Genomic DNA, 15,484 nt, shown 5'->3' with positions numbered 1-15,484 from the left:
TTCACATTAAAAAATAACTTGAAAAATCCATTTGTAGTTCATCAGATTTTATGAGTTAGTAATCATTTAGATGTTTTCCTAAATTTAAGATCAAGCTTGAACTTTTCTTTAGCTCCACATTTAATTAGCAATTCAGAAGACTACTGTTTTTAATGATTTTAGTTGTAATTCAAGCTTCATTAATTTTATTGACTTTAGAGCTATCAGAAACTGAGAAATGTCTTTACTAAGGATTTTTTTAATAGAATTTTTTTTTTCTTTTTATAGAGGCATGTTTTTTATTTATTTATTTGTTCGTTTGTTTTGTTTATACATGCACTGGGTACAGTCAGAAGCGCGGGAGGGTGAGAGAATTCACCAGAGCCAGAGCGGGGAGCAGAGCAGGCAGAAGGACCGAAGTACACTGCTGAGGGGAGCAGCGGGCGGCAGGAGAGGTCTGCGCGCCATGTGGGACCCTCCTCCGGTGGCCGGGGAGCAGCCGGGGATCGAACCGGTGCTGCAGAGGCTGCAGGCAGCTTCGCAACCCAGCGCTCAACCGCTGCGCCACCGGGGAGGCCCTTTTTAATAGAATTTTTAAAAGATTTTTTATTTGTTTATTTATACAAGCACTGGGTACAGTGAGAAGCACGGGAGGGTGAGAGAATTCACCAGAGCCAGAGCGGGGAACAAAACAGGCAGAGAGACGAAGTACACTGCTGAGGGGTGCAGCGGGCGGTGAGAGGTCTGTGCGCCATGTGGGACCCTGGCCCGGCAGCCGGGGATCGAACCGGTGCTGCAGAGGCTGCGGGCAGCTTTGCAACCCAGCGCTCAACCACTGCGCCACCTGGGAGGTCCTTTACTAAGGATTTTAAGGCGTAAGTGTGTGTCTAGAGGATTTAAAAGAAAAATTGGGAGGTTCAACATTTTGTATTTTTAGTTTCTGAAACACATCAAAATGCATTTTTGATACATATGTGAACAAGCTTGACATTCTTTTCAAAACAGGATGACTTGGGCCTCCCCAGTGGCGCAGCAGTTGAGCGCTGGATTGCAAAGCTGCCCGCAGCCTCTGCAGCGCCAGTTCAATCCCGGCTGCTCCCCGGCCACCGGAGGAGGGTCCCGTCCCACATGATGCGCAGACCTCTCCTGCCGCTCGTTGCTCGCCTCAGCAGCGTACTTCGGTCCTTCTGCCTGTGCTGCTCCCCGCTCTGGCTCTGGTGAATTCTCTCACCCTCCCGTGCTTCTGACTGTACCCAGTGCTTGTATAAATAAATAAATAAATCTTAAAAAAAAAAAAAAAAAAAAACAAAAAACCAGGATAACTTAGTATAGGTATTTTAAAACTTCCCATTAAAAAACAACAGATTTTATTTTGGAAGGAAATAGTTCATTAAAAATATACATGGATACACAGTCTATTATTTTTCATTATTTTATTTCATTTAGTGTTTCTGAATGCCAAATTTGGAAAGCATGCCTTCCAACTTAAAATTTGGTCCTCTAAATTATATATTTCTCCTATAACAAAAATTAACCGTACTGTTGAAAAACAAACCAAAACGAAACAAATATTGGCATAGGCCTCTGAATGAACTTGAACATTGAGTTTGGATGTGCTTAAAATGTATAGAGGACCATTCTAGAATCCACCTAGACACATTTGGCAGAATAACTAGCCTGGTGTTGTTGGGGTTCTGCCTTGGAGGTGGACAAGGGGCATTGGAAGGTGTTGAAAACTGACAGAAGTCACAGAATCATTCACTTAAAATGAACCAAAATTCAATGCAGAATAATATACAATAGTAGAACAATTTCATCACAGGCTCAATGTCTGGAAAATGGGTTGTAAGCTTAGAACAAATACCTCATCAGGAACAAAATTCAACATATAAGACTTTGAAAATGAAAGAAAATTCATCATTCATAGATGATGTCTTGTGCACAAGTATATTAGTTTCCAGGACATTGGGGACAACCACAAAACATAAAACATAAGAATAGATTCAAGATGCTTAACCTTCCACCATTCTCTTGAGTATTAAACCCAGACCACCTTTGGCCACTTGCAGGGGCGTTTTTTCTTCTTTATTCTCAATGTAAATACTTGCTCCTTGGGATACCAGCAGTTTTGCTTCTTCCACTCGCTCCTCGTCACAGGCTAAGTGTCTAAAATCAAGGATCACAAAGACCGATTAATCACTACCAGTTAGAATTTCTTGATAGGTAGTGTAAACTATATTATTATTAGAAAAGGAAAATCATAATTTTACTCCTACTACAATAGAAGAAGGGATCTAGCTGCCAGCCTAGGAACAATTTTATTTCATGGAGAGGAGAAATAGTCACATCAAATATATGCAGTAACTCAGGGTTCAAATTTAAAGAAGTGTTTACAATAATTCGTGTGGTTGAAATTTTGGAAAAGTAGTTAAAAATATTTTATGTCATTTGATTCTTATATCTACCTTACAAGTGAGCCAAGTAGCATTATCATCATTTTATAGTTGAAATTGCAACAGACGTTTAAGTCCTTGCCTATGATGACATGGCTGAGTAGCAACTGCGGGGGAAAGCTTTACTGAGCACTTTATAAGTTTGCCAGGCACTTTTCAAGCTATTTTATTTAAACTTTACAACAATCTAGCAAGAAAGGAATTAGTATCCTCATATTACAGATGAGGAAATTGAAACTCAGGAAGGTTAAGTCACTTTGCCATGCTATTATAATACATATATATGTAATATATAAATACTTATATAGTTGGCACATGGTCGAGTTTGGATTGGGGAAACAGCATGTAGCTATTCCAAAACCCTAGCCTCTACCCAGGACCCTATACTGCCTGATCCCTAGATTTCCTCTGGGCCACTCTGTCTTTCTTGCTGTGGGAAAAAGAGCTAAATTATGTCTTTCTAAAGAGGGTCATTCAGAGCTACAGAAAAGATTTTTATAACTAGGAGTTAAGTACTATGGAAAAAAATATCAAGGTAGAGGATGCCTTCAGGTCACAGACACAAATCAATTCCAGTGGGATCTGAATTAAATAAAAAACAGTAACAATAATTCTCAGCCAAAGCCAACGAAATATTAAAAACAACCCACAGCAAAATACAGGTGAATAGTTAACTAAGTTCAGGGTGAGGAAGGACTTTCCAGTCAGGAGGGAAGCTTAATAGGTTTGACTTCATAGAAGCTGAAAATTTCTGTTATTTAAAAAAAAAAAATTATGGACCAAATGAAAAAGATAAACTGGGAAAAATATGTTCAACTACCATGGCAGAGGATTAATATTTTTACTATATGAAGTCAAGGGTTCTTAAAAAATCAGTAAAAAATTAATTCCCCAAAAGGAAGGAAAGAGACACAAAAGTTACAATTTAGAGAAGAAATATAATTCATTAAAGGTATTAGAAAATGTTTTTTACTGATAATTTACAAAATGAAAGTAACAGCTATGAAATACCATTTTCAGAGAACAACAGGTTATTTTCAGTTTTGGAGAAGAGAAAATAGGAACTCTCAAACTGCCGTTAGGAGGGTCCAATGATACAACTCCTCTGCAAGCAATTTGCCAATTCATAATTATACTGTTAAAATGTGTGTATTTGTTGACCTAGCAATTCAACTTATTAGAGCCTTTACTAAGGTATTAACCAACAATATGGCTAAAAATTTTGTGCAAAGTTGGCCAATGGAGTAATATTTCTATCAGTGGAAAACTCAAAAGTTTAAATATATAGTAATAGAACAATTATTAAATTGTGGCACATCCATAAAATGGAATTGCATATAGGTATTTTTAAATGTTGTTAAACTATTTAATAACATTGGAAAATGCTCACAATAGTACTATAAGGTGAAAAGAACATGACATAAAAACTACATACATGGTATAATCCCAATTTTGCAAAGAAATATATGCAAATTACAAACATTTGCATACAAAGACTAGGAGGAAGTATACTAAAATGTTATCTGTGGTTATTTCTGGATAGCGAGATAATAGGCAATTTTTATTTTTGGTCTTTATACTTTTGTGTACTTTCAAATTATTTTTGCCATAAACTATCATATTTATAAGCAGAATAAAAACACAATGATTGCTTCTTGGCCTTTGGGCTAAGATCAAGTGTAGAACAAAAACACAATGATGTGTAATTAGTGCAAGAGGGCAGTGTCAGGTAGAATACAAATGACTGCTACTTGTCACTTACAGAGGAGTGTTACCCTCAGTGTCTTGGATATTTGTGGATGCTTTGTAGTACAGAAGGATATGAATCATCTTCAAGTTACCCTTGGCTGCTGCCCGGTGCATTGCTGTAGCCTCATAATGGTCCTTAGCATCTGGGTTTGCCCCGCCTTCCAGTAACATGACAGCAATCTGGAAATATGGAGAAAACAACAATGCAGAGATCTCTGTTTGTGCACAGGTTTAGAACTCAAAAGAAGTAGACCAAGAATGAGGAGCCCTACCTCATGCCTGTTTTTGGAAGCTGCATAATGTAGGGGAGTACAGCCATTTTGATTGACAGCATTCACTTGAGCACCTTTTCCCAGAAGGGCTTTTACAATCTCATCTCGGCCGGCAGAAGCAGCAATATGAAGAGGAGACCAACCTGCCTGTAAGAAAGATGGGAAGTACCAAAGCAGGGGGAAAGGCACACGGATTAACGTTAACGTTTTAGGCAGGTTTTACAAAAAGCAGTGTGTGAAGTTTTAAAAAATATTTATTCTTCATTAAGCACTGCAGGAAATTGAAAAACCAGAATTGTAGTATACAAGAGAAAAGAAATACCACCCATAACCACCAACGCACAGAGAAAATGATATATAAATTTAATTCCAATGTGTTTGTCAATTGGGACCATAGGACATAAAGTTTTGTGAGTTACATTTTCCACAAATCTTTATTTTGTGAGAATTTTTTGATGTTATTCTTTGGACTTATAACTTTATAGGCGGCATATTACTATAACATGAATATACCTGCTATAATCAACCATTCTTCAATTATTTTATTCTTTGTTATTATAAATATTACTTCAGTGAGCATTGTGAAAAAGAATCTTTACCTATAAAAAAGTTGCCACACTTATATTTCCTAAGTCTTATCCTACTGCAACCAATATCATTATAATAAATCTATAACACGAAAGATAGTTAGGGCCTCCCCGGTGGCGCAGCGGTTGAGCGCTGGGTTGCGAAGCTGCCCGCAGCCTCTGCAGCGCCGGTTCGATTCCCGGCTGCTCCCCGGCCACCGGAGGAGGGTCCCACATGGTGCAGGAGGGTCCCACATGGTGCGCAGACCTCTCCTGCCGCCCGCTGCTCCCCTCAGCAGTGTACTTCGGTCCTTCTGCCTGCTCTGCTCCCCGCTCTGGCTCTGGTGAATTCTCTCACCCTCCCGCGCTTCTGACTGTCCCCAGTGCATGTATAAACAAAACAAACGAACAAACAAACAAATAAATAAATAAAACATGCCTCTATAAAAAGAAAAAAAAATAAAATAAAAAAAGATAGTTAGGCCCTCATTATTGAAGTAATATTCATTCCCCAAATTCCAACATAATAAAAATGTTTTGTAGTCTCTGAGGGGTCACCATAATAGAATTTGATTTGGCTGCTTACTTTAGACTATGGGGTATGAGTGGCAAAACTAACATTCTAAAGTAACGCAAACACTAGTTTGCATAAAATAACTGTACTTGGACACTGGAGTTATGCTGTAACTTCTTAGTCATAAAGGCTATAATTTTGTTTGTGAGCTTAATACTAAAGCTTCGGTAAACACCAATCTGCTACCTAAAGATAACTGGGGATTTATCAATTCTGCCTAGTACTCACATCATCTTTATCATTCACTGGCACTCCCAGTTGCAGTAAGAATTCAACAATTTCTGTATGTCCAGCTGAGCATGCCCAATGCAATGCAGTTCTGCTGTCCTACAAGGGAAACAGAGAAGCAGTAAAATTAAAATTCTAGAACAGAAATATAAAAACTAAGGCAAGAAAACAGAAAACATTGATTCTGGGGCAGGCAAACCCATAGTATGAAAGCAACAATGGAGTACATGGGATCTTCAGGTAGGTAATCTTAAATAAGCCATATTACTAGTATAGGAGAGACCAAGGTTTTAGTAACAGGGAGAAAACAATGATGACTGGAATATCATATTTTGGGCAGAATACATCCATAAAAGCATGAGAGGAAGACAATGATTTCAACACTTTGGGAGAAATAGAACTTTGGTTGTTTCTATCATTTGTGTACTTTTTTTGGTTAGACACTGTGCTAGGTGATTTACCATCTCATTTAGTCCTCACAATACTATACAGTGGATGTTATGTCCATTTTACAGATGAGGAAACTAAGACACCTCAGGGTAGGCAAGTTGGCCCAGGTCACACAGCTAGTAAATGGTGAAGTTGGGAAACAAACTCTTGTCTTTCTGACTCTGAAATTTCTAGATTCTTTAGAAAGAACAAATGAATCTTATGGGGAAGAAATGTTTAAAAAAAAAGAGTAGAGATGATCTATATTGCCATTTAAAGAACACTGGGCACAGAATTAGAGCGCAACAAAATTACTTTTAAAAAGCTATGAGTTTAGCAGGAATCTAGAAAACTTAAATAAGGGACCAGGAAAATGAATATAAGAAAGTGAAAATCAAAATCAACAAAAAACTATGAACCAGAGACACTTTTTGGGGGGTGGGGGGTGGGAGGGGAAGGATTGGGGTCAGAATGGGGCGTTTGCAATTGTATGGGGGAATATAAAAATAAAATTTATTATTAAAAAAAATAAAAAAAAATAAAAAGCTATGAGTTAGTCATGTTTCTCTTTGCAATGATGGCTATATTTCTTAGCTCTACGTAAGAGAAAATGGTATTTTAAACTTTAATAGAAAAAATTCAAACATAAAAATAAAGGGACTGTAACAGAAATCTGCATGTTTGTCATCTAGATTTAATAAATATTTTATTATATTTGCTTCATCTAGTTTTTTTTTCCCTTGCTGAGGTTTTTAAAACCAAATCATAAATATCAAGCGCCTTCATCCCTAAATATTTCAATATCTTAAAAAAAAGAGTGCTTTCTTTCATAGCTGTGAGGCCATTGTTACATTTATTATAATTAACACAAACTTCTTTATAACATTTAATACCCAGGATATATTCAGATTTCCATAATTGTCTTCCAGATGTCTTTTGGCAGTTGGCTTGCTTCATTCAGGATATACAGTGGGTCGAAAGAAACATTTAGTAGCTAAGTTTCTTAAGTCTCTTCCCAAAGACACAAAATGGAGATTTATAAGTATTGACACTGTGTCGCTAGGGTTTAATACGGTGCCTGCCAAATAGGAGGCAATCTATAAATATTTGTTGTCTCTTTGAGGGCACCATGAATCTTTTTAGAAATGGCGTGAAAATAAGGAGCGTTGGAGAAGGAGGCTAGAAAGAAACATTTCCCAAGGTCCATCCACTTTTGTTCTGTCTTTGCGTAAAATGTCCGTCCATCCCCAGGGAAACTCCCACTCATCCTTCAAGGTCTAACCAACCCTCCCCCTTTGGCGAATCTTTACAATCACCACAATACCCAGCTCTCCCAAGGGAGGTGAAATCGGGTGCTGCCATTAGAAGTCTTAAGAGCAACACGTAAAGTCCTCCCTAGTATTTACCAAAATTTGTAACCGGGCACATGTTTTTGTGATTCCTTGATTAAGGTCTGCTTCTTCCAGCTCCTAGCAAACTGCCTGACACGGAAGAGGTGTTCCGCCACACGTGTTTCATTGAATTAAATCACTAGTAAAGAAACCCATAAATTTTTTTAAAAAGCTTTCCATTTCAGGGAGATCTCAAAGCTTAGGCATTTCTGTGAAACGCGGAAAATGTACTAGGAATCCAGTGAGCTAAAACTGGGTCCGAAAAAATATTCGAGGTCTGCGGGGCTAGCTACTGCCGCCCGATTGTGAGTCCTGAAGTGACCCCGGGATAAGGATGGGGCGGCGGGGGCGGGGATGCGGCCCTCACGCTACCGGCCTCCGCTTGGGCCGCGCGGGGCAGGCAGGCACGTAGGGGCTTCGCTGCCTCGGCCGCCGGCGGCGGAGAGGCCCCAGCGCTGCTTTACCTGGTCCGTTCTAGTAGCCAGGGATTTATCGGCTAGAATCCTCTCCTTCAATTCCTCCAACTTTCCGGTGTAGGCCAGGTTGCAGACCATTAGATTGGACACACACCCCTCCATTTCGCTTTCCCAGGATCTCCTTGAAGCGCGACCATCAACCGCCTCACGTCGCCGGCTCCTACTGCCAATCAAAAGAGCCCGAAGGCCTCCACCAATCACTGATCGTCCTCGTCCCTTGGTCTTTTCCCATCACGCGGCGCCTCTGGGAGTTGCAGTCTGAGGGCAGTTCCGGGCAGGGAGGTGCCTTTGCGGCCCGCACAGACTCGACCCCTACCAGAGTGGAACTACAAGTCCCAGGGTCCCTAGCGGCCGCCGTAGTCAAGCGGCCGGTGGAATTGGCCCAGGATGACAGCTGGAGAATGGAGTCAGGTACGGAGAACGGCTTCGCGAGGAACCCGGGTGGGTGGTCGCGGCTGGGCCACAGATTCGGTCACACGAAACGGGTGCGGGGTCATGGCAAGAGAGTTATGGGCACCTAAAGGTCCTGTCTTGTGGGGGCCCTGAGCTGCCGTGGCAGGCGGAAGGGACACTGTTCGGAACTGAGCACTACCTTCTAAGCTCGTACTGGTGGCGGTGGCTACCCCTCCACCACCCCCGCCGCTGCCAAAGAAGTGGGAAGAAGCAGGGTATAATTATTCTGACGTCTCGGTGGAGTGGCATCAGGGCAGAATTCTGTCACAGCAGTGATAGCATATGACACCACAGTAAGGTGATGTGCCAGGGTGATGCCAAAGGCGGGGTGTGATGCCATAGGAGCCACTTGATATCCAAGAGATCTCAGTGAGTCCGTGGCCTGGTGACATCACAACTTGATGACGGTCAACTTGATATTGTGGTATGGTGTTGGCCCTGTAATATCACGATAATAACAATGACATGGAGACTTTGCTAGAACTCTTAAGCTAATAATGTTTCTATTTATGGAAATCCCAAATAGTGTCATAGCAGAAGAGAGATGCAAGGCTTATTCTTTATAGTGCATTATGCCAAAAACTAGGTAATGATAAGAATACACACAAGAAAGAGACTGATTATGTTTATATTTCTCTTGTTGCAGTGCAGAATAGGGCTGGCAAACTTTCCTTGAAAAACCAGGTAGTAAATACTTTAGGCTTTGTGGGTCAAAAGGCAAAATCGAGAATATTTTGTAGATACTCATATAACAGAGAGAAAACTAATTTCAACAAATGTTTATTAATGAAATAAAAATAATAATAATAATAATTGAATTTTGTAATACAGGACTACTAATCAGAGCAATGGAATTTTTGTGGGGAGATAACGTTCTCTTTAATTGGGATTTACAGACAGTGTTCTGTATCATTAAAATCATTCCAAATGTTATCTGTTAATGCTGATCTGTAATGAGATTTAACCTATTTTAACTTTGAAAAGGTCTTTTCACATTGAGATTCCAGGTCATAGTATCAATCTGCAAATATGTTCTTATTTAATTTTTATTTTTATTTAATAAAATTTCAACATCAGAATAGCTTTAAATTTATAGAAAAGTTGCAGAGATAGTGCACAGTTCCTGTATACCTCCTCACTTTCTCCTACTGTTTTTTCTACTTTAACAGCCTCATTGAGATATATTTTATATCATAAAATTCACCCATTTCAATTGTATAATTAAATGATTTTTAGTAACTTTACTGAGTGATGTGTCCATTACCATAATCAATTTTAGAACATTTCCCACTCCCTCAATAAGATCCTGCATGTTCATTGACATTTAATCTTCCTTCCCACTTCTAGCCCTAGATAATCACTAACCTACTTTCTGTCTCTATCAATCTGCCTCTTCAGAACATTATATCTAAATGAAGTCATACATGGGGCCTTTTGTGCTTGACTTATTTCATTTAGCATAATACTTTTGTGATTCATCTATATTGTAACATGATCAGTACTTCATTAGTTTTTTACTGCCAAATAGTATTCCATTTTAGGGCTGTAACACATTTTGTCTGTCTACTTACCAATTGATAGACATGTAGGTTGTTTCCAATTTTTGGTTACTATGATCATTGCTGCTAAGAACATTCACTTGCAAGTATTTATGTGGACATGTTTCATTTCCCATTGGTAGATGCCCAAGGGTGGAATAACTGGATCATATAGCAAATTTATGTTTAACTTTTTAAGAAACTGAAATACAGTTTTCCAAAGCTTCAGCACTATTTTGTATTTCCACCAGCAATGTATGAAGATTTCTGTTTCTCTACATCTTCACCAATATTTATTACTGTCTTTTTCATTATCACCATTCTAAATGGCTATAAAATATCTCATTGTGGTTATAATTTGTGTTTCCTTAAAAACGTGATGATGAGCATCTTTTCATGTGCTTATTATCCATTTGTATATTATTTTTGATGAAATATCTGTTCCTATCTTCCATTTTTAAATTGAGTTATTATTTGTATTGTCTTTCTATTATTGAGTTGTTAGAATTATTTATATATCCTGGATTATGTCCCTGCCAGACATATGATATGTGAAGTAGCTATTTCCCCCAGTCTTTGCTTGTCTTTTTATTTTCTTAATGGTGTCTTTTGAAATGCAAAAGTTTTGAATTATAGTAAGATCCAATTTATTTTTTTCTATTATGGACTATGTCTTTGGTGTTAAAAATCTTTGCTTAAGCCAAGGTCTTAATAATTTTCTCCTCTGTTTTCTTCTAAACATTTTATTGTTTTAGCTCTAACATTTAAATCTGTGATCCATTTTGAGTAAACTTTTCCATATAGTGTGAGGTGCAGGTCTCAAGTCATCTTTTTCCATGTAGACTTCCAAATTTTCCAAGCATTTTTTGCTGAATCCACTATGATTAACATCTTACATTGCTCTTCTATATTTATTGCAACTAATAAACCAACGTTGGTATATTACTATTATCTAACCTCTACATTTTATTTTATTCCAGTTTCACTAGTTTATCTCTGGATGGTGTCCTATCCAAGTCTACAGAAATGAAGTGTCATTCTCATATACTATCAAGAGTACGCAGCATGTGATTTTAATTGAGCATGTTCATTGGTAGGAATAGAATTCTGTTTGGTTCCTTTCTTAATATTTGCCTTTTAGCAGGTCATTGCTTTGCAGATTAAGCACTTCCAATAGAAAGTAAGATGAAAGCTCCTCAATTACAATTAAATAGAATTTAGAATATAGACATTCCCCTTGCACTTGCCTCAAGGTCTAAAAACCACTGATAGAACTATAGTTTGAACTCAGAAAATATATATACTGCAGATTTTTTGTGGGAATGGACATCTTGCTTCTTGTTTTAACTTATTTTAAAAGTCAGTTTTATTGGGGTGTAATTTACATACAGTAAATCCTATTCTCTGTAGGTGTAAAATGCAGTGCACTTAGGTAAATATATATTGTTATATAACCACCGCCACAATCAGGATACAAAATATGTCCATTACTCTCAAACATATCCTCATGCCCCTTTGTAAGGTCACTTTTCCCCTCACTACTAGCACTTGACAATTACTGAACTGATTTCTGACTCTGTAGTTTTGCCTTATCTTACATGTACAATTTAATGATTTTTTAAAAAGATTTATTTATTTATCTACACAAGCACTGAGCACAGTCAGAAGCACGGGAGGGTGAGAGAATTCACCAGAGCCGGAGGGGAGAGCAGAGCAGGCAGACTGACGAAGTACGCTGCTGAGGGGAGCAGTGGGCTGCAGGAGAGGTCTGCGCGCCATGTGGGACCCTCGCCCGATGCTGGGGATCGAACCAGCGCTGCAGAGGCTGCAGGCAGCCCCGCAACCCAGCGCTCAACCACTGTGCCACCGGGGAGGCCCAATTTAATGATTATTTATTAGTATATTTTAGTGTTATATTATCATCACTACATTCTTATTTAAATCATTTCTGTCACCTTGAAAAGAAATTTCATGTCCATTTTCTATCACTGCCCCACCCCTCATTTCTACTTACAGTCCTAGGCAATCATGTCTTTTCATATCAAATATGAATTTTCTGGACATTTCATATAAATAGTATGAACAATTTGTGTCTGACTTTCTTCATTTAGCATAATGTTTTTGAAGTTTATCCAATTTTTAGCATTGATGTATCAGTGCACTGTTTCTTTTTATGGCTGAATACTATTCCAGTATATGACTATACTATATATTTTTAATCCATTCACCAGTTGATGGACATTTGGGTTGTTTACACCTTTTGATTATTATGAATATACTTCTGTACACATTTGTGTACAAGTTTCTATACAGACATATGTTTCCATTTCTGTTGTTACACATCCAGGAATGGAATTGCTAGGTTATCTGATAAGTCTGTTTAACTTTGCAAGTAACTGCCACGCTCTACCAAAGTGACTACATCATTTCTCCCTCCTACCAGCAATGCATGAGGGTTAGAATTTCTCACGTCTTTACCAACACTTATTAATGTATTTTGTTTTTATTATGGTCATTCTAGTGGGTGTGAAATGGTATTTTGTTATTTTGTTGTTTGACTTGTGACAGCATAGGAAGTGTATAAATGCATCTTGAAATTACCTGTGATTCAAACAATGTAGTTGTCAAAATAACTTTACTCCAGTATAAATTTCACATATAAATGCTATTTTGCCTTATAATTTTACATTAAGTTAATTAAGAAACATTATCAAGACCTCAGCAAAAGCTAATTTCTAGAGCCATTCAGTGTTTGGTAATAGAGGTTGAAGACAATTTTAAGACATTTTAAACATGTGAAAATCATTCCTACCTTGCTTACTATATGAAAAACATGAAGTGGCCTTAATTTGGCCCACGAGACATAGTTTTCTGATAGCTGGTGTAGAACACAAATGTCCTGTATGTAGTAGGTGTTCAATAACTATTTATTCAGTTGATTACAATGGTACAGTAGGCCTGTTGTGTGATATTCACAAAGGATTGGGTATATTAACATTTCACCACAATAATATGCCAAAGCATTGGATTTGATTGCTAGAAACAGCTGGAAAAACAACTACAAGTTCCTCTCCTACTGAGTGACTTGTTTGGGTAATCTTGTTTGGGTAATCTTTTGTAGATACTGTGCTGTGCTTTTATTTGGTATGACATGGTGGTTAGCTTTCCATTCTAAGCCCCCTAGTTAACGCTTAACTTTTTGAAAGCTCCATGACAAATAAATCTCTATGGGAGGAAGTCTCTTCTTTTTTGTCTCTGACTCTAAGTTTTGGAGGAGCAATGTGGTTATTGTTTATTGAGAGTCAAAGGGGGAACCTGTTAAGGACTGACTGCCCTGCTGCTCATATTATTAAATGTTCCTGTTGCCTTTTCTGTGTGCTACCGAGATCCTAGAACCTAGAACAAGCCATGTTCAACTTCTAGCCTTAAAGCATAATGCTAAGAATGACTAACATTTTTAGATCACGTGTGTCAGATATAGGTAGGGCTTGTCTCATTTAATGGTCCACAATAACCCTATGAGGTAGGTATGATGGTCCCCCAGTCTCCGCCTTTTTAACAAGGTGAATACTGGCACAGAGAAACAAAGTAACATGCCTGAGGTGACACTGTTCAGTAAAAGTTATAGCTAAAATTGGAATCCAGGACTATTCTACCAGAAAGACCTAGCACTAAGCCAGTATAACATACTGCTCAATATTGCTGAAGATGAAATTATGTGTAAATACAAACCTCAAATAATGCAATACTAATTCCTGTCCAAGCTCTTTGGGCTGTAACTCTCCCTATGATTGTTAGGAAATGACATGTTTTTCATGCACTAGAGGAGCGCTATCCATAGTAAAAAATGAATATGCTGCACATCTCTAGGTCTTTTTCCAGGTTCTCTGTTCTGATTCATAGGTCTGTGTCTATCTTCTGTGATGCACAGTCTTAGATTACTGTAGCTTTGTAATATTTAAAATTTGTCCTACTCTGCTATTTTTTTCCAATATTGTTTCTTTGTTTTTCCCTAAATACATTTAAGAATAAGCTTGTCTAAATCTAAAAAAAAAAAATTAGCTGGGATGTTCATAGGAATTGTATTCAGCCTGTATGTCAGCTTGGAGACAACTGACATCTTTCCTATATTGAGGCATCCAAGCCATGTCTCTCCATTCATTTGGACCTCTTTATTTCTTTTAAAAACATTGTGTCATTTTTATAATAGTGTAGTTTTAAGCATGGAAGTCCTGTACATGTTTTCTTACAATTGAAACTGTTTCATTTTAGTGAGTTAATGATATTGTATTTTAAATTTTTGTTTGTATATGGTAATTACTAGTGCATAGAAATACAATTGCTTTTGTATTATGTATCTTGCACCCTGCAACATTGCTGACCTTATTGTTCATGTTCTAGGTTTTTTATTGTTAATTTTTTTTTATTTTCAACATAGATCATCTTGTTATCTGCAATAGGAACATTTGAAAACATAGGAAGAGTTACTTCTTCTTTTTCACTCTAAATTCCTTTTATTTGTTTATCTTTGCCCTTATTATTCTGGCTAGGACTTTTAGTACTATGTTGAATAAGAGTGATGAGAGCTTAACTCTTGTCTTGTTCCTAGATCTTGGGGGTATAAGGTTGTGGCGGAGAATGCAGTCAGTCTTTCAGCACTAAATATGAGGTTAGCTGTAGTTTTTTGGGGCATAGTGTTATTTTTAAATTTGAGGCAATTGCTGCTCAATTCCTACTTTTCTGAGGATTGTTGTCATGAATGAGTATTGCATTTTGTCAATTGCTATGACCATGTGGTTTTTCTTTAGTCGGTTAATATGGTGAATTATACTGATTTATTTTCAAGTATTGAGCCAGCCTTGCATCCCTGGAATATGTATACACAGTCATAGTGTATTCATTTGTTTATATATTGCAGAATTCTATTTGCTAACAGTTTAAAGATTTTTTGTCTTTATTTATGAATAATATATGCTTGCTATTTAATTTTTGGGGCTGTCTTGGTCTGATTTTGGTATCAGTGAAATATTGACCTTATAAGAATTAGGAATTATTCCCTTATTCCTTTCTCTTGTATTTTCTGGAAGAGATTGTGTAATATTGGTATTAATTCTAAGTGGTTGATAGAATTCTCCAGTGAAACCATCTGGGTCTGAAGATTTCTTTTTGGGGAGTTTTAAAAGTACAGATTCAATTTTCTTCACAAAAATAGGGTTATTCAAATGATCTATTTCATATTAGGTGAGTTCATGTTTGTTTTTTTCAAAGAATTGGTCCAATTTATTTAATTTGTAAAAATTTACATGTGCAAACTTGTCTGTAGTATTCCTTTATTATTTTTTTGTAGATTTATTTATTTATTTATACAAGCACTGG

The 15,484-nt window shown here is 37.5% G+C and overlaps 2 protein-coding genes across 3 annotated transcripts in view; one reads left to right on the top strand and one right to left on the bottom strand.

The window, feature by feature from the left end:
• Positions 1-1,306: 1,306 nt before the first annotated feature.
• On the bottom strand, positions 1,307-8,354 carry PSMD10 (proteasome 26S subunit, non-ATPase 10). Of its 2 annotated transcripts, none has more exons than XM_037512091.2 (5): positions 8,106-8,354; positions 5,822-5,920; positions 4,454-4,600; positions 4,195-4,361; positions 1,307-2,145 (listed from the first exon to the last, which is right to left on the bottom strand). In XM_037512091.2, exons 1-5 carry the CDS (start codon positions 8,217-8,219, stop codon positions 1,992-1,994), a joined length of 681 nt encoding a protein of 226 aa, XP_037367988.1. In that variant the 5' UTR covers positions 8,220-8,354; the 3' UTR covers positions 1,307-1,991. The 2 variants fall into 2 exon arrangements, with proteins under 2 accessions (XP_037367988.1, XP_037367989.1); XM_037512092.2 differs by having other exon boundaries at positions 4,274-4,361; positions 8,106-8,352.
• The window catches only part of ATG4A (autophagy related 4A cysteine peptidase), a 52,061-nt gene continuing 44,694 nt past the window's right edge, over positions 8,118-15,484 (top strand). Inside the window, exon 1 of the mRNA XM_037512090.2 lies at positions 8,118-8,528. Within this exon, the coding sequence (XP_037367987.1) occupies positions 8,519-8,528 (10 nt within the window). The 5' untranslated portion in view covers positions 8,118-8,518. The remainder of the gene's footprint in view (positions 8,529-15,484) is intronic.

This window comes from Talpa occidentalis, unplaced genomic scaffold, assembly GCF_014898055.3.
Source record: "Talpa occidentalis isolate TD23 unplaced genomic scaffold, MPIMG_talOcc4v2.1 talOcc4.15, whole genome shotgun sequence".
NCBI lineage: Eukaryota > Metazoa > Chordata > Mammalia > Eulipotyphla > Talpidae > Talpa > Talpa occidentalis.
The sequence above is the reverse complement of the archived record's forward strand: the minus strand, read 5'-3'. Positions and strand labels throughout refer to the sequence as shown.